Source organism: Pyxicephalus adspersus, chromosome 5, assembly GCF_032062135.1.
Source record: "Pyxicephalus adspersus chromosome 5, UCB_Pads_2.0, whole genome shotgun sequence".
NCBI lineage: Eukaryota > Metazoa > Chordata > Amphibia > Anura > Pyxicephalidae > Pyxicephalus > Pyxicephalus adspersus.
In genome coordinates, this window is record NC_092862.1 from 109719303 (window position 1) to 109738649 (window position 19347).

Here is a 19347-nt window from a genome sequence, read left to right on the forward strand (position 1 = left end):
TCTCACAGTTGCAGTGAACCAGAAAAGCCTATGCTGGGTGTATTACTCATCATTGTAGTAGCCAGAAATACTGGCTAAGCAATTCTTTCTGTTTTTTTGTGCAATTTTATAGAAAGTAGAAACAATAGTGCTTTCGTTGCTTACTTAATCTGACAACTATACGAAATGTGACAGTAGGTTCTAATTATGACAGACAGGCAATACTACTGAGAAGCTTTGTAGAAGAATCACTTCAATCTGAGGTCTGAGAACTGGAATGCATCTGTGTTTATAAACTTTGTCATATGTTTTTTTTTCATTTGTATGTTTTTGGTGATTTAAAAAGTTAATGTTACCTTTTCCCCTATGATGTACCACAGTTTATTTTTTTTTTTTTTGACAGTTGGGTTTAAAAAAACGTTACTTAATTTGCAATGACTTGTGCTTTATTGCCATAGCAGTTGTAATGTACAACAATGCAAGTATTTGTTTCAGCTCCCATTGTTAAATATAACAAATGCAGTAGTTTACAACAAGGACAAGCCTGGAGGGAGCAATCCATGGGAGCTTAGGGGAAGACCTCCATAACTAGGTGGACACGGAGAAGACAGGCTAGGGTTAAAAAGTTGTTATATGGTTATTAAAAGGTCAGCTTGAGGATCAGTAGGGAGGTGAGGGTGGGGTGAAAGGTTAAGGGATCAGGGGTGGGGTCACATGATTTTTCAGCATGCAGTAGAAAGCTTCACTTTGTGTTATTGTAAGGGGTTTGTGTGTGTGTGTGTGTGGAGGGGGTGTTCATTGGGCAGGTTTTGGTTGGTGTTGTCGGTTGAGGTGTGGAGTCTCCTGAATGATGTGAAGAGGAGGTGAATGTCCATTGTGTTTGGGATAGTCTGCAAGTAGTTGTGATATTGTTCCCAAGCTGGGTGATAAAATGGCTGGGAACACCAATAGGATGTTGGTGCAAATCTCAAATGGTAGGGGGAGACTTTGAGGACTGGCAATCAGGAAAGTTTTACGAGACAGTGGATTTGATTTATTAAAACTCTCCAAGGCTGGAGAAAATACACTTTCATAAGTGAAGCTGGGTGATCCAGCAAACATGGAATGGATCTGGTCCAGGATTTAAAACATTTGCTAGCAAATAGCAAATGACTTTGAAGAAATCCATTCCAGGTTTGCTGGATCACCCAGCTTCACTGATGAAAGTGTATCCTCTCCAGTCATGAAGAGCTTTTATAAATCAGGCCCAGTGTTGGGTATTATTCTGTGATTGTTATTCTGTTTGTTGCTGAATCTTTATTAATAATATTAATATTTATTATAAGGCTGCAGGCCATTTGACGAAAGTAAAGGGTGTTGTGCCCTAATTGGGAAATGGAGGTTGGTGAAGGTTAAACAAATGTCTGCGGGACTCTGTTTTATCGCAGTCATGGCATACCCCATATTTTTATTCTGAACTGTTTCCTTTAAACCAGTGTGAGGATAGACATCAGATCATTTTGTTTTTCTTGCTTAGTACTTACAGCGATCTTCTTATTCTTAGGCCTTTTACATTTATAAGCTCATATAAAATTGTTAATATTTAGTGTTCTAAACAGCTCTGCTTTTACAAACGATGTAAACAATTTTAGACCAGTGTTCTGCTTTAAAATGATATGCCGAAAATTTGTGACCTAGAGGTGACTTTTGTGAGATTTTTTGTTTTTCTATGGAAAAGTGTGCACAAAACATTCCGTTGAAAGTCTAATGTTGGAATGACATGGTAAATCAACTTTCAGGATGATTGCATAATTCATGTATTTTTGTTTCCATGACAACAGTAGGGGAATAGATTCTTACAATAATTACCATGTTTTCCTCATTCCTTAGGTTCCTATTTTTAAGCAAAGTGTTTTTTGCATAGGTCTGTCAAACTTTTAAAGAGAATGTTAGCTATTGTTAAAAAACATAAGTTCCATTATGACTTGAAAAAAGTGCACCAATATAATTCTTACTGAAATTATAATGTTTTAAGATTATTATAATATTTTCGTTTGTAGATATTTCAGTTTGATTTCAGAAATATGTATGTAAAAAACACATTATTGAACATATGAATGACTTAATAAAAGGCTTTCATTTTTTAAAAAGCAGTCCTATTTAGCATACAATATTTTAGATTACCATAGATTTGTTGAACAAATATCTTAATGCTTTACCCAGGGACTGAAAAAGTGACTCTGGAAAGCTGTGCTTGTCTCACAGCTGATTTAATCCTAGTTTTAAAGATATTATTTATTATTATTTTATTGAATTATTTTTATATATATATATATATATATATATACCAAATATATATATGAAAAACAAAAATATATATACCAAATATATATATGAAAAACAAAAAACAATAAAATCGTTGAATATTCACCAAAAATAATATTGCGCTTTTCCTAGCTTTTTTCCCAGCACATATCAGTGGTCTAAGAATAATTTTGTGGATATGCTAAAAATGTAATAACAAAAAAGCCTTGTTGTGTTTTTTCATATATATTTATATATATAAAAAAAACTTTATTTCCACAGATCCTTTACTGGCTCTGGACTTCCTCAATGTGGTCCTGTCCTGTCCTAGAAATCTTCATCATCCTAGCGCGAAGGATGCATTGGGCGCTCCCATCTTCCATCTTCTTTTCCTGTCTCGCACAGGGCAGGTGCGAGATGGGGTGATGTAGCCCGCTGTAAAGGGGGAAGTAAAAGAGAGACAATGTCACGTTGCATGAGATTGGCATCTCTTTCCCCTTCTGTGCATGCTTGATATTGGGCATGCGCACATGAAGCAGCATAGAGCCTCTCGGAATACATGATGTAGGTATTTTGGGTGGCTCTGCGCTCCCATTGAGTCTTGATTGCCGGGGCAGGGGTAGTGTTGCACCTTTTTTTTAAAAAAAAAAACAAGGGTGTTGTACTTACAAAAAAACAATTACATTTTTACTTTACATTTAGGGGTTGTCTACCTCTTTATGTAAAGTAAAAAAAAAAAAGTTGAGTTTAGGTCCGCTTTACCATTTAACATGGCTGATCTATCTTGAGAGAAAAAAGTAGTCCAGGCAGGTAAAAAGTCCAGGCAGGACTGCATGATTCTGGTAGGAAGGTAGGAAGCAGTCCCTTATAGAGTTAAATCCAAGAGCTTTATTGTGTGGGTGGAAGTCTTCCCTTGTTGGAGTACAAAGGTGTAATATGATGAGAGAAGTTGTATAGAAAGTAGCTGCTGAGAGTTTATTCCATAAAGTTCTGGAGAAAGGAGAAGAAAGCAATTAAAATAGATGATGGAAAGCAATTAAAATTCCAATCAGAATTCCAATTAGATGTTCTCAATCTTTCATACATGCTGTACAATCTTGTGCACTTTTGATTAATATTTACCAACACGTCCAATCTATCCTCAACCTAAATTTTATCAGATCAGTTTTCTTTCCTGTCTCAGGAAAGGGGGAAGGGAAACTCTTATTATTCCTAGGTTTATGCAAACCCCCTGGATTGTAAAGTAAAAAGTTTATTAACTCAATCCTGATCCCTTGGATGAACATACAAAGAAATTATTTGTATGCTCATCCGGAGAACCAGGAATGAGCAGTAAATGTTTCTTGCTAATGTTGTCAGATGACAGTGTTGCATTGCCTTTTGCATTTATTTTTCAAAGTAGCTTGGATACTTTGAAGCTTAAGGTTTAAAAAAAAAAAATTTCATTATTGGTTACACAGCAAGAATGGATGGGATACACAAGCTTTATTTAAGCACGTTTCATTTTTAATTTATTTGCTGTCAGCCAGGAAGCATGGTGGTCACAGTACATGCATTTCAGATGCATTTGCCATGCTTTCGCTGCTGTTTTACAAAAGAAATTGACCTTGTTAACGAAAACAAAAGTGTATGTATAAAAAAGTAAAACTTACAAAACTATTGTATGTTAAACTATACTGCAAATGTGATGTGTTTTGCTTGGTAATGAAAGCATTTCACAGAGTGGTGTTTTTTCTTGCAGTAGCTCACAACATCCAAGTACATGAGCCCTAAGGCTTTATATCACCGTAAGCAGGCAAATGCACTTATATATCTGTGCGAAATATTTTACAGTAATGTTTGTTATTCTCCTCTAGTCAGACAGCACATTTCACAAATTAGTAGAAAAGTCTGTAGATCAATTAGTTTCCTATCCTGAGTGACAAAAAAAAACATACATCAAATGCACACTATAATGCGTATAACTTGTAGAATGTCCTACATTGATAGATTTGTAAAGTGTAACACAAAGTTGTTGGTTTACAGGCATCTCTTATTTTAAATGTATTTATCTTCTCAATAAATAAATGTTCTTTATCCAGAATGGGCATAATTACAACCGCAAGTAGAGCCAGGCTAAAATGGACCATTTGGTTCAGCAAAAATAACATATTGGATTGCATACTAGGAGTACCCCAAAAACCAGCACAGCTGCTAAACAACTGAACCAACAGACATTGATAAATTGAGTAAAATCATCTGCCAGAATGGTGAATGCTTGTTATTGTGCAGCCCTCTTCAAAGCTTATCCTTTATAAATGATGTGTAACCATCATGCTGCTGATGTCATCTGGCTAGTATGCTGGCCAAAGAAATTGTTTATTAGCCATGCAAATACGGCCAGACGTACAGAACAAAAAAATATTCTTTTGGATAAAGCAGTAGCCAAAATAGTTCCATTGAAATTTGTTGGACTGTAGAACATTTCTTGTGTATAATAAAAGCTAAATACATACCTAACATATGCGTGTAACACAAACTATCATGCTGTAAAAATTCTTTGAAAAAATTGCATAGATTCTTCCAAGTGTATAAGCTTTTTAAAATATTAAATAAAAACTGGAATCCTGCTGCCAGGGAAATATGGAGAAGTGTTACTGTTAGTAAGGCATACATAGATTTACTGAGTAATGACAATATTGAATGTGGAAAGCATAAGCTGAAATTATTTATCCACTTAGTTTAAGTGTCATTATCTAATTATAATGGCTGTTTTCCCAGGCAGTTGGGAACAAGGCACACACCCCCTGCCAAGCAGAATGAATTTGTATAGTGCCTTATTTTTACCTGGAATTAATCACGGATATGGGCTTGATGGTATGAACCTTTGTTACAGAATGAACAATGACTAATATACTCATAGACTCAAAATTAAAAAATGTAATACAAAATGAAAAATGATTATTCGTTGTGTGATATAAGAACATCCATCTCAACAATCATGAGGTATACCACACAATGTTTCACAAACTGCTTAAAATGCAAAGGGATTATGTACAGGGTCTTTACAGTTTTCAGAACTCTTTTCTTTCATGTATTAGGCTATGTTCACACGTCAGATGAATATCACCCAATATGAACAGTCGTGCTTGATTCAGTCATGAATCTGACATGTGTAAAGGGTCGCTTGATGACCAATTGAGAACATTATACATGGGAAGGAAGATAAGCACCATCCTCCATTCATATAACAGAACAGCAATGTGTGAACACTCGCTTTGTCACTGAAAATTATTTCCAATGACTTGGTTTTGAACCCCTCTCCCAATTGTCACTCATCCAATCTGAATGCACCTGAACCCATACTGCATCACCCGTAACATGGTAAATAAAGCACATACATGCCAATTAACATGAGCAGGGCTTGTTTTATAGTACAATGTAGTTATCACTTCCTCACACTTTTGAACATGGTTGAACATTGACATGTATTATCTCACCTGTGGATGCCCATACATGAATAGGGGTAGCTGAGAGTGTTTCAGCAGCATCCACATGCTGTAAAATGTTCAAAAAGCCTACTCATTAAGAACTAGCATATGGGTGCAGGTGGCCAAGTGGCTGGAAGGTGCCAGGAGAGCCACACAGGAACACATGTTCCTTCTGCCAGTCTGCACATAAGTCTAAATGTGAGCTGCCACATAAGCTGCAGAAGATGAGTGATTGTATAATTACTTCATTGCAGGTTGCTGGCAGAGGCTTGGCAGTTCAGATCCACTTTCCGCCTGTTTGGAGACTTGCAGTAATGGCAATTTTTAGCTGCAGTATTTGTGAAATGACAACAGTAGCTATAAGAAGTGATTTGCAATTTTCTAGTACTTCAAAGTAATGTCAACCTTTTCCAGGGCACTTATTTATCCATCCTCTATTTTAGTATATGTTATGGAATTCTATGCAAATGATGTATGAATAAGTGATGAATTATTAGCGAGCATAAATGTCGCTTAATTAACCAATCACTTAGACAACAGGACAGAGCATACTATAGCTATCACTTTGCATCAGAGCCGAAAAGGGTAATCAGCTTGCTGCTGATGCTTGCTTAAAACAATTTACATTAATTTGTGCAAAAGACTGATAGATTACATTTTGATTACAGTTTGGAAAATAATGAATACAGATTCACTCAGTGTAAGGTTTATGTAGGACATGATTAATGATGAACTCGTTTACTATGCAAGCACAATCCTGTTTTGCTCTAACTCACTAGCTGTCATTTACATCAACTAAAAATGGTGCGCATAAACATTTTGCAACCAGTAGAAATAAAACTTCTATTTAATGATGCTGTTACATACATTTTTAAGAAATCTAAAAAATTTTGCAATAACAAAAATGTATAAATTCTGAAATATCAAGGTAAAGTATTTTTTTTAATTAAACTAAACTAATCCTTCTCTGCCCAAGACATTGCCACCTACTTCAGAGATAAAATAGACAAAATCAGACATGATGTCTCTGCCCCCCTATTTAATGTACAGCGCTGCGTAATATGTTGGCGCTATATAAATCCTGTTTATTAATAATAATAATAATAATAATAATTATTATTATTAGGTGTCCACTACTTCTGTTTCTTTAACATGATATTAAAATAAATAAATTAAAATTAAAAAAGGCTCAGTGCCTGAATAAATAAATAATAGATAATGTGAGCCAAATACATTGTCTGGCCCATATATACAAATCACATTACTTGATGTTAGTATTTGCTTTTTACATGTAAGCAAAAAGTAATGTACAATATAGTTAAAATGTATATCTGGCCCAAACTTTTCCTGAATAGAGTAGGGAAGCTTGAGAATGTTCTCCATGTTTCTATTTCTCCCTAAAACTTTGTTGGGGAGATTTATCCTAATTTTTTTTTGGTGACAATGGGCTTGAATTATTAAAACTCTTCAAAACTGGAGACGATAGACTATCATAGGAGAACCTGGGTGATCTAGCAAACCTGAAATCGATTCCGTAAATATCATGTGTTGGTAATTCCCCAGAATCTCCCATGATAGTATAACTTCTCCAGTCTTGGAGAGGTTTAATAATTCAGGCCCAATGTTGTTACCAGGATGAAACGTGAGAAAAAATCCTCAACAGATGCAAAAAGAATAAAAACAGCTAATGAAGGGCAGAAATTTTGTCATCTTTTAAGTGCTGTCTTTGCTCCTAATGCAGCTTTTTCCTCGACTCTTATCCGATGATGATATTATTACCAGAGCAGCGTGATGGAAACACTCTTCAGGCCTCAAACAGTAGTAGAAAGAGATTTTTTTTAATCCTAAAAATTGTATCCAAATCACAAAAGGTTTGCTGAAGTTAAACCCTGAAACAATTACATTTCTGTCAATGTTACCATATTTATACACATAAATGATGATTACTGTGATAATGACCTTGTAAAGCACAGATAATGAACGGCAAGCCATAAAAAGACATAACTGCAAGCTACAATTTCCCCTCAAATAGTTTTATCAAAAGCATAGTTTTTTTTTTGTTTGCAGACAAAGAGTGTATGTACACCTTTAGACGAGTACAGTGGAACCCCGGAACTCAGATAACGGGAAAATTCAGATAACCGGCACCCGACAGCTCGGCTTTCTTGATTGCTCCTGCAACCGTAGCAGAGCTGTGGCATGTGTTATTCATTTAAGGACACACGACACAGCTCCGCTAGGGCTGCAGGAGCAATCAGGAGAGTGGAGCTGTTGGGAGAGCAGAGCTGATCTGCTCTGTGATTGGCTAAAAAAAGGGAAACCCTGATGATGGCTCAAGCATCATCAGGGTTTCCCTTTTCTCCGCCATTCAGCACTAGAGGTGAATTAGGACAGGTCTCCCTATTCAAGTCTAGTGCTGAATGAAACCTCATTTCCAGAGTAACCTCAGTTAACCTTAAACTATATTTATTCGGAATCAGACATTGCCCGTGGCTGCTGGATAACCAAGGTTCTACTCTAATATCTTAGGGAAAGGATGTTGATGAAGCCTATACATTACACTGTCTTTCTTAGCAGAGATTCAGTTCTTTTGTCATGTTTGAGAGTCTTTAGGTTTCCTGCACCTACTTCTGTTAAGTGCTAGCTTTATAGAAGTCTGAGCATAAAATTCCACAAAATACTTGTTGGTCTTGAAGGAAGGTGCTCTAGAATGGAACTAAATTGTCAGGTTGCCAAGATTCCCTTAATCTCATATTATTTATTTATTTAGTTTTGATAATACGATGTGTTCCACAGTGATTATATTTTGTATATATTGGGTAAACAAATTAATTTAAATGCAATTTCTTGAATCTCATTGAAAATTTATGTACCAGACATTGCCATAGTTCACCAATATACTGTGTCTCTTTAACGTCACCTTTTCTGTCTTTTCCAGTAGCTAACACAGCACATTGCTATGATTAAACTAATTTTCTTTCGGCTAATAAATCTTCTGAAATTTGCAATTTCTGTTGTCGTCTTTTGATATGTGTCTTGTCATAGTGAAATATATGCATGAATGTGATTTGTGCCTGACAGATTTAAAATATCAAGAGTTCTTTCAAGATGGGTACCAATTATTTGATAAAACCAAACATGCACCCCAAAAATAGGGGAAACATATTGAATAGCGAGAAACACAGACAATTTTACTGTTAATCCAATAATTTTGGCCTGTGTCTGGGAGCACATGCTGAGAAATTAGAGTCCATTTTAAAGTTCGTACAGTAATGTCTGCCAATTTTTGGTTTTTGGGAACGTAGGACTTTGATATGCCTTATATATTTGTTATTATATTAAATACATCTATTTGTAGACTAGGTATTGCAGGGAGAACTAAATTTACCTGCCTTTTCGTTTTTTGCCTAAATCTATCATCCATTCTAAATATATAAAACTAAGTGCTGCCTGGTAATCTTCCCTTCTCATTTTGAAATTATTTGCATTTGGTTATTGAGGCCTTGGCCTTGTTCACTTTGGGGCTGCAGAAGAGGCTTAGAAATTAACTTGCAAACCCATAGCTGTATCCCATGGGGGGCTTTTTTTGTAATCAGTAGTAGGCACCTACTCTTAGAAAGCAGTTTTAGCTTGAAATTATTAACCGTTAATGGTAAATTCAAAGTCTTTCAGGGTTTTGTTATATATTTCAGAGTTAGGCAAACTCCTATGGTACCTTATATTGAAAGTGTATCTGTATTTGTAATAATGTAACAAAGTAGAAATCTTCTTTAATCAAAGGTATTTACATGTCTCTACTAAACATATTCCTGCCTGCCATAATAAAAATATTAGGAATGATGTCCTTTGATTCCTTTCCTGGGATTTACTTTTCCATTTACATAAAAAAAGTTTAAAATCTCTGCTTTAAATAGTTTTAGAACTTTTAAGCAGAAAGTTTAAAGAACTTTTTTTTAAGTTTTTAGAGCACTTCTTGTACAAAAAACAATCCCTAGCTTCCTACCACTTTAAAATTAACAGAATACTTTTTTTCTGCTACATTCAGTTGACTTTAAATTGAAATTTGATTGAATTTAAATAAACCGAAAAACCTAGAGCTGAAATTAAGACCCTTTGTGTGGATTTACAAAAGTAGTTAAGCCACTTACCAATGTAAACTATTATCTTTGGTTAGTGAATCTGCTGATAGTTCACCCTGTTACATTTTTGAAGATTTTGAAGAAGTGTAAGGAAATTTAAAAATAACAAGATTTTTTATTGCTCATGATTGAATGGTTGAAGTCAACAATGCTTCATCTCATTTACAAAGCTGAGTAGAATTGTCCTTGCAAGGGAATTATTTACTATTGCTATATGTACATCCTATATTTATTTATTAGGTCAACAGCCTATTTTCTTTTAGTAAGTCAACATCTATAAGTCTGACATCTCAGACCTGCAGCAGCTTAGGCATGACCTGGAAATCTTAGAGCTACCTGATTTGCATTGCCACACACAGATTCCTATTGGCCCTTCTCTATTATTTTCTGCCTCACCTGGCAAAAGTACTGTGCAGGAGGCAAGAAAAATTGGGGGAACCTTTAACAGCTTGAGAGAATTTCCGTAGCATCAGGGTATTGAAGGCTGTGTAAGTAACTCCTAACTAGAGAATTAACTAGATAGTGTATCCAGAATCTGCCCTGGAGCCTATGTTTGAAGACAAGTCATAAGTGGCAGTTCCAACATTTACATCCCTTATTTATTTTAATAAAAACATAGCATGATGTGCATTAGGGTTCTGGTTATGCAATAAAACAGAAGAGACAAGTTTTTACATATATTTAAAGAAGGTTTTTACTGTCTGTAATGTATAATGAATGGCTTTTTGGTTTTATTTAACTTGCTTCACATTAACATACAATGGCTGTAATAATTCATAAATGCAAGTCTAGAAATGAGCCTGATCGCATGGTTCATTTTGTTCTCCTTTGTAGAGCCAAGCTGCGGCCCACTACAAAGGCACTAAACATGCCAAGAAGCTTAAAGCACTGGAAGCCATGAAAATTAAGCAGAAAACTTTTGCTACCAAGGACAACGCAAAGACTATCTTCACTTCCATCCCTACTAATACCATCAATGGCAACTCTGAAAAAACAGGTTAAGCAATTATCTATCTTATGTTTGTTTTCATGTTTAATTATTTGTGTGACTGTGTTATCATGTTGATTTACTATGGATCATGGGGTCTTCAACCTCCTCCTCTTAACTTTGTGTGATATTTTTAATAGATTATAAATTAGATTTGGTAAAAATATCAAATCAAAAGAAAATATATTGAAAATGAAGGCATTACTGATTGATGTTTATTAAGTATAATAAGTGATGATATAATGATCCATCATAGATTGGAAATGCCTGATTTTTGTCCTGTTAAATGCTGATCCACTCTGACCCCCTGTTCACCCTTCTCCTTCCCCTTCTGTCAAGTTGTTTACTGTAACAACACAGCTCTGTAGTATTAGGGCTTTTACAGACCTAAGGTTCGGTTACCATTGGAATAAATAGGTTGTTCATTACCTTTCATTTGACAAGCGGCAGGAGACGGCAGAATTTCCTGGTTTGCCACCTCCGCTTCCGCCATAGACTTGAGTAGGAAGTTTTTGAAAATGCCTATACAGGCAGTTGCACATGCCTGTATTAGCCTTTGAAAATGCCTACAGGTATTTTTGCCTAAAAATGACCCTGGACACCTAGCTGTGCATAGTAGGTGTCCAGGAGCAGTAACATCTGCATTTTTTACTGCAGGTCTGAAAGAGCTGTTATTGTAAACTGTGAGGAGTGGACATGCAGACTGTCTGCGTATTATCAGGAGCACCCCCCACTAATTTACATTATTTGTTGGCGTTGGCAGGAACGGAGTGGAACAGTATTTAAGCATGGTAGACCTTTTCGTATATGGTTTTTATACCAAGGTAATGATTAATATAAAGGATATACTGTGTACTTGGTTGTGCAACTATTATCTAGTGTATGGATAGCTTAAGCCTCACTAGTAGTTTCTGTTGTCTTAAAACAATGGTTAGCATATTTGTAAAAATGTAGGAATACAGTGTCAAATAAGTGTCAGTGTCAGGTAGGTATTTTTAAAGTTTCTGCATAATGGCTCTCTAACTGTCTAATTTACTAAATACACTGAAATTCTCTAGATCTTGATCCATTCCACACATCTCTTACCTGAACTACATATTTAAAATCATGACAAAGCATTCTATTGCAACTAAAGCTATCAAAAACTTGGTTGGTTCAAACTAAGCATATAACGAAAATGCTTAATTATCCAATGCATGTCAAAATTGGTTAAGTTTGATGAAGACCATATGACTTTGTAAGAGTCATTCCTTTGGAAATCTTGAAAATTGTAGAGATAGATTGGCCCATGCTTCTCTGTTAACACACAAAATCATTTATGGTTGGTATGGCCTGATGTCATGTTTGAGAACTTTGGATATGGATTTATTACTAGTAAAGCATTGGTATTGTTTTTTGTTTCTACTTTCCATTTACCATAGCTTTTGGAGCCACTTTTCTTATACTCATCATTATGATGGTCTCTATTAAAACATACCATTAATAGTTTATTGATAAGGAAGATTTTTATTGATGTTGTGCATGTTTATAATAGCTTTATGTGCAATGTGGAGATGTAAGTGCTATAACCCTGAGAACACACTATCTGCAGAATTTCTTGCAGAGTTTCTATTAAAGTAAATGTTTTTAGGGATCAAAGATTTGAAGTATTATGTTTAAATAAAGTTTTGCATGTCTAAAGTAATAGTCATAGCACAACCCTGTTTAAGCACTTTTATAGGAGCTTGTATATTGTTTGGCTTTATTGAATCATATTTGCAAATTTTTGTGTGCAATGTTTTGGTTTTAAAATGTTTATCTCGAAAAATGTAACCGCTTAGACCAGTGTTTATTGACCTTTTTAGCGTGAGGAAAACCTTAAAAAATGTTCAGGTCTTCAGGGAACCCCTGCTATAATTACTATATCCTCAGCTTACAGTATATTATCATGGTTATCAGTGGTAAAAATGCCTCTTACAATGCTGGCCAGTGGGAAGAATGTCACCCTTACAGATAGCCAAAAAGATAACTGAGAGGGCAAATTGCTAATTGCTCAAGGAACCCCTCACAACATCTGAAGGAACACCAGGGTCCCAGAAAACCCTGGTTTAGAAACGCTGGCCCTAGACCATTGCATGCTCAAATAGATATATCCCATTTCCCAGTTTTTCATAAAATATAATAAATATCGTCAATGCCTAGCAGTAAGGGTTTAACTAACATATAGAGTGATCATATGAATTATTTTTAAGGATTTCTCCAATTTCGATGCGTGAACCCTTTGTTAAACAGTGCCAAACCCTAATGAAGGGGGACTTTTTAAAAGCCCCTGAAATGTGGTAAGTTTTATGATGTAAGAGTCTAAATATTTTTGAATATGATATATAAATATAAATATGATATTTTTTGTAATAAACACTTGCAAGAGGTAAAAATGCTTAAAACTACTGGTAAGAACAGCTAATCTTAACCGAGCCAATGCCAAGCCGAGCCAAGGTACTGATGATCTTCATAGCATGGCCAAAAGCATATACACATTTCCAGATGACTAGTGCAACATCTTCCCAGCCCCCACATATGCATACCTCCTTTCCTTTTTCTTTCATAGGAAAGATTTTTCTGCAAATCTGGACACTTGACATTTAATTATTTATCTTTAGAGGACAGAAAACCCTTCTGAGTAAACTGGTGAAGTTACTGTTATTCAAAGATCCCGTAGAAGCATTTCAACCACATTTCGATGAAATGTCTTTGTCATAAATTCTTCTGCATCCCACTCTCTACAACTGCAAGTAAAATATTTGGAATTTTAAAGCATATATTTATATTAAATTTATGTTTATATTTTACCCTATCATGAAACAGCAAAGCATGTAGGTTTTTGCCCTTATGCCCCTAGCTCATCCCCAGAGCTGTAAATGGTAATTTAAAACCAGATATAGGACTATTAACATAACACAACAAAGATTTTTCCACAGCAGTTGCAAAATCATACAGCCGTTATGTTCTGAATGTATTTCAGATAGTCCATATATATAAATTATTACAGATTTTACATTTTTTAGTGTCACCACTGTCACAATGCTTTCCTTTATGCTTCCTAGTTTGTGTACAATGTGAACATTTATTTCAGAATGAGCAGACTGATAATAGAATGCATCTGAATAGGCAAATATATCAGTTTGGCAAGGCGTTATAGTGACATCCAATGTGCTGTCTGATAAAGAAACCTGAAAGTTTATGTACAAGTAAACCGCATAAAACTGATTTTGACTGATGAAGTTCAAAACAATTTTTTATGTTGAAATGTTTATGGGTTAGATTTCTTGGTTTACTAAAATGAAATCAAATTTTAAAATAAATGCTTACAATATTTTATGTGATTTTATTTTCATACCAATGTAAATCTCCTGCAAACATGGGCACATCAGGCTAAAAATATGATAAAAGTACATAAGTAGCAGTTATCTTGAACATTAGAACTATTATGATTACGATCATTAGGACTAGAAGATTTAGGAAGCGGGGCATCTATATGTGAATTTAAAACAAATGTGCTTGAAGCCATTAACTTTTGCCACCTGATCATTTGTACTGGTTAAAGAAAATAACCTACTAAATAAGAGGGTTGACATTGATAGTTTGCTGCAGCAGCAAGTCAGTTGCAACCCACCTAAATTCCTTCATCATCCAGCCCTTTCCTCTCCAGCCTGACTGTCCATGGCTCACCCCTTTGATTTAATAGATTTCAGTTTATTTATACATGGAGGCTCAGCATCACACTCTGGCTTTACCTGGGGTGTTCTACATGCATATCTAGTCTGTCTACAAATTTCCCTCTTCAGAATGCCGTCCTTAAATCAAGACATTTTGATGTTCGCATGACATCAGGGCTGATGGATCCTGAGCGTAGTACTTGGCAGGCCCGAAAACACCAGTTCTATAACCTGCATTAGAGTGTTGTGAAATAGATGTTAGTTGCAGATATTTGTCCTATCTGTACTTATGGATAGGTGTGTGCGTTGCATATGAGACATACTTTGTACTTTGGGGAGAGGTGTACAATTCTATTGTAACAGGTAATGTCCAGACAGGGCTGGATTTATGTCCTATGTTTTATTATTGCTCTCCTAGACCGGCTAGCTTATGTTGCTCGCCCCCCCTCCGGCCAATAACAAGCTTTGATGCAGACACATACCATGAAGATGATCCACATGAACAATAGAGCTAGGTAAAGAGCAGGAGAGGGGAGAGAGGGAGGCGGGAGAGAACGAGTGGGTAGAGAGAAATAGAAGGAAGAGGGAGAAAAGAGAGAAGGCAGGGCAGAGAGGAGGGGGAGGGGGGGTAAGGGAGAGGGGAGAGAAAGAGAGAGAGAAGAAGAGAGAGAGGCATGAAGAGGGGCATGAGAGAGGAGATAGACAGAAGGAAAGGGAGTGAGTGTGAGGGGAGAAAGAAGGTTATTGAGAGGGGGAATGGAATGAAGAAAGAAGAGTGGTCAGACCACATCTGGAATATGCAGTGCAGTTTTGGGCACCAGTTCACATAAAGGACATGGACATGGAATTGGAGAGAGTGCAGAGAAGGGCAACTAAATTAATAAAAGGAAGGGAGGAGCTCAGCTATGAGGAGAGATTAGCTGAACTGAATCTATTCTCCCTTGAGAGAGATGTTTAAGGGGTGATCACCCTGTATAAATATATAAATGGTCCATATAGAGAACTCTCTTCCCAATTATTCACTTTGAGATCATTACAAAGAACAAGAGGGCACTCTTTGCATTTGGAGGAAAAGAAGTTTAAGCTCCGGATAAGGAAGGGATTCTTCACTGTAAGGTCTGTGAAAATGTGGAATCGGCTCTCTCAGGAAGAAGTTTCAGCAACTAATATAGATTACTTTAGGAAAAAGCTGAATGTTTTTCTAGAAGCACAGAATATATCTGGGTATTAAATCTTTAAAGTAAAAATAACAGTGACTGTTGATCCAAGGAACATCATGTCCATAGGGTTTTATATCTGGGATATGTTTATTTCCCTAGTGGTTGAACTTAATAAAACTTAATCAAACTTAAAAGACTTTTGTCTTTTTTCAACCTGACTTACTATGTAACTATGAGTAATACCTTCAATACAGATGCCACCCTGCACAAATCTCTGCTAAATCTCTGCACAAAACTATATGTGCCCTCAATATACTCACTTTCACCATGTGCTTCCTGTTTCTGAGCTTTGATACATTCAGCTGCCCAAAGAAGCGTGGCAATTGGGATGGGAGGACTGTCCTCTAATAATTTAATTTTCCGGTAAGGGCAGGAATCTGGACATGTTACCTGAAAAGGTGTTAAAAACAACATTTACCTGTTTACGTCTGCTTGAGCCCTTCTTTAAGCCAGCATCTCAACTACTACAGTCATATCCCGTTAAAAGACCAAAAAAAGGTAAAGAGTTGGGCTACGTTTTTTTCATGCACACTTTTAGAATTTTTGTCTGGAGTTGAATGTTACACACACAGAAGCCATGGTTTACTATAACAAGTGAGATTTCCCTTGGATACAAACCTAAAAATGATTAAATTACAGAGCTGGAGTTTTTTTGTCTTCTAAAATGATTACTTTCTGAAAGCTTTCCAGAACTCACAAATACAAATAAGACCTTCTGCTGCTGCTTCTTAAATTTTGTCTGTCTTTTCCAAATGAATAGATTACATAAGGCTTTGCAAATACAGTAACCCATTAAGCAAATAGTATCTATCTACAATTATTAACAGATGTTATTCTTGGTTCCTCCTAGCACAAAGACCTACATGCCCTGTTCTAAAACAAATACTGTCATTTCTAATACCACTGTACTCAATTCTTTAATACCAGTTTGCTGAAGAACATATTTCACAATGTTCCGATATTTTACATTTAGGAACATTGCTTCTCTACACAAGGACAATGACTAAGAATATTCCCCTTAACAGACTGTAGTGAACAATTATTCTTCAGAAATTTCTGAATATTCAGTAAATTTGAATAGAATTTTGCTATTACTACTGTAACTCTACCATATCTATATAATATATATAATATATATATTTAAAGTAATTAATGGCAAACTTCTAAGGCAGAATTCACACGGTGCATTTACCGTTTCATCTTGCCGGAAACAGTTGCCTCTCGGGAAGAGGGGGCGGGGAGAGAATATTACATGTAGCTGTAATTCCCTATAGGGAATTAATTGGGGGACTGAGCTGTACTATTGTCTCATGTGCAAACATTGGATCTTTATGATGCCACTGCTTGAATGTCTGGCAAGGTTGCAACTCAGAGATAGGTGCAAAGCTGACCTAATGGTTAATCCATCACTGTTAATATAAAGTTTTCTCCTTTTTTCATTTTTCAGGACATGCATATGTGCAGGCAGTTAGCATTTTTGGACAATATTAGGCTTTTGATTTATAGTGAATGATCTGAAAATCTAACATATCATCTGCAGCAATTTAAAGATAATACTATAGTGTTATCATGTAATACTATGTATTACATTGATAAAACACTGCAGTTTGCTTTATTCCCATAGTTTAGCTATATGTACAAAGTGCGTTTCAGCAGGTACATAAAAAGTTATGGAATGAAATCATTGAAAGATTGGGGCATGGACACAAAGAACAGTGAAACCTTCTTTAACATTACAATAACTTGTATAAAATGAATCATCTTCTGTAATAGAGGTAATCCAGTTTTGTTTAGATACTAAAAAATATGGTATTAGCAGTAAATAACTGGTAAAGGTTAGGGTGAGGGTCACTATCCAGAAACAATAAATATACTATTAGATGAAAAAACTTTACTTATACATTTTGAGGCTGATTTACTAAAGGAATTCAGAATTTTCACACAATAAGTATATTTTAGTATAGTATATTTATTATAAGTAAGTATATTTATTTTAATTATGCAGGTTGTAATCTATTTACTCACTATTAAAAGGAAAATGAGTTGAACTTTCAAGCAGAACTGCAGTCCCACCATTTACACATGGTAAAAAAAATATGCATTATTAACACATGCATGCAGAAATGCTTCCTGCATATAAAAGCTGGCATGCAGGTGCTGATCTGTGCTAACTGGCTAGTAGGGAAATTTCCTCGAACTTCCGATGGGTCCGCAAAATTTCGCTTATCTCTAGTGCCAGGGATGCATGCATTCATTATCCAGCACAGCCCGCAATTTACACCGGCCGTTCTCACTTACAATTTCGGTAAGCGAGAACGACCAAATTCACCGCAAGATCGAGTTTTAAAAACTCACTCATCCCTATTGGCTAGCTTTAAGGTTATGGTATTTATATCAGGAAATGCTAAAAATGGCAAAATTGGCAGTGCATGCTGCTGCATAGATTCCTTCTAATACAGGATAGCATATACACAAAAATGGTATTATTCTTACACAGTATTTTTTTAGCTCCGACATATTACGCACCACTTTACAAAGTCCATATTCATGTCATTAGCTGTCCCTCAAAGGGGCCCACAATCTAATGTACCTAATACCCATATGTCCTTAATACAGTCTAAGGTCAAGGGGAAGCCAAATCACCTCCTATCTGCATGTTCTTGGAACACGGAGAAAACCAGCGACCTAGTGTTGCAAAGGTCACCCTGCTGCCTGTAATTATATATATATATATATATATATATATATATATATACATATAAATTGTTAGATCACCTGTAGCAAAGGGGTCACAAAACAGCAGTAAATCAGACAGCAGACTTCAAAGTTCGGTTGAACACAGGCTCCTGCCTGTCTATTTATTAGCACTTTATCAAACAAAAGAAATGGCTCAGCTGAGCAGCTACATACCTTTACTGACATAGTCCCGCTCTGACTAGTAGTAAAGCATTTTATAGCATAAGCAAATCAAGACAGGCTTTAGATCACAAAACAAGCATGTTCCCCTCACATGTAATTGGGAACTAACTGAGGTGCCTCCTAAGCACCCTCCAGCTTGCAACACAGTGCTGATACTCTTCTCTCAGCCTCCTGCTGATCACTCTCTCAGCCTAGATCCCACTGGCCCTCTCCCAGCCTCTGACTGCTCACTCTCAGCCTGGATCCCACTGGCCCTCTCCCAGCCTCTGACTATTCACTCTCAGCCTAGATCCCTCTGGCTGATTACTTCCTCCTCACTTTGCACCTGAGTGCAGGTGCATATTAATCCAGTCAGGATTGGGCTGGGCCAAAGAACCCACCCTTTCACTCCTTTGGCCGGCTCCAGGGCCATATAGAACCTGGTTTCTTCCTCGGAAACCTATCCAAACCTATTGCCCCTGATTCATCAATGAAATCCGCGCTCGCTGGAAGCGCGAACGTACGCGCGGACATCGATCGCGGATTACCGCGGTCCGGACTCGAGTATGCGCGTACACTCGCCTCACTACCAGCCGGATTCCAGCCTTCAAAATAGGGAGCGCGAATCTGCCAATTAAGGCGATTAGATTTCAGCTGCGCGATTAAGGAGGATCT

General features: G+C 36.3%; 1 protein-coding gene across 4 annotated transcripts in view; it reads left to right on the top strand.

Annotated features, from left to right (window-relative positions):
• ZNF385D (zinc finger protein 385D) overlaps positions 1 to 19347 on the top strand; it is a 222279-nt gene that overhangs the window by 157617 nt on the left and 45315 nt on the right. For all 4 annotated transcript variants that reach the window (XM_072412413.1, XM_072412415.1, XM_072412414.1 and 1 more), the window contains one exon: positions 10706 to 10868. In XM_072412413.1, the coding sequence (XP_072268514.1) occupies positions 10706 to 10868 (163 nt within the window). The remainder of the gene's footprint in view (positions 1 to 10705; positions 10869 to 19347) is intronic.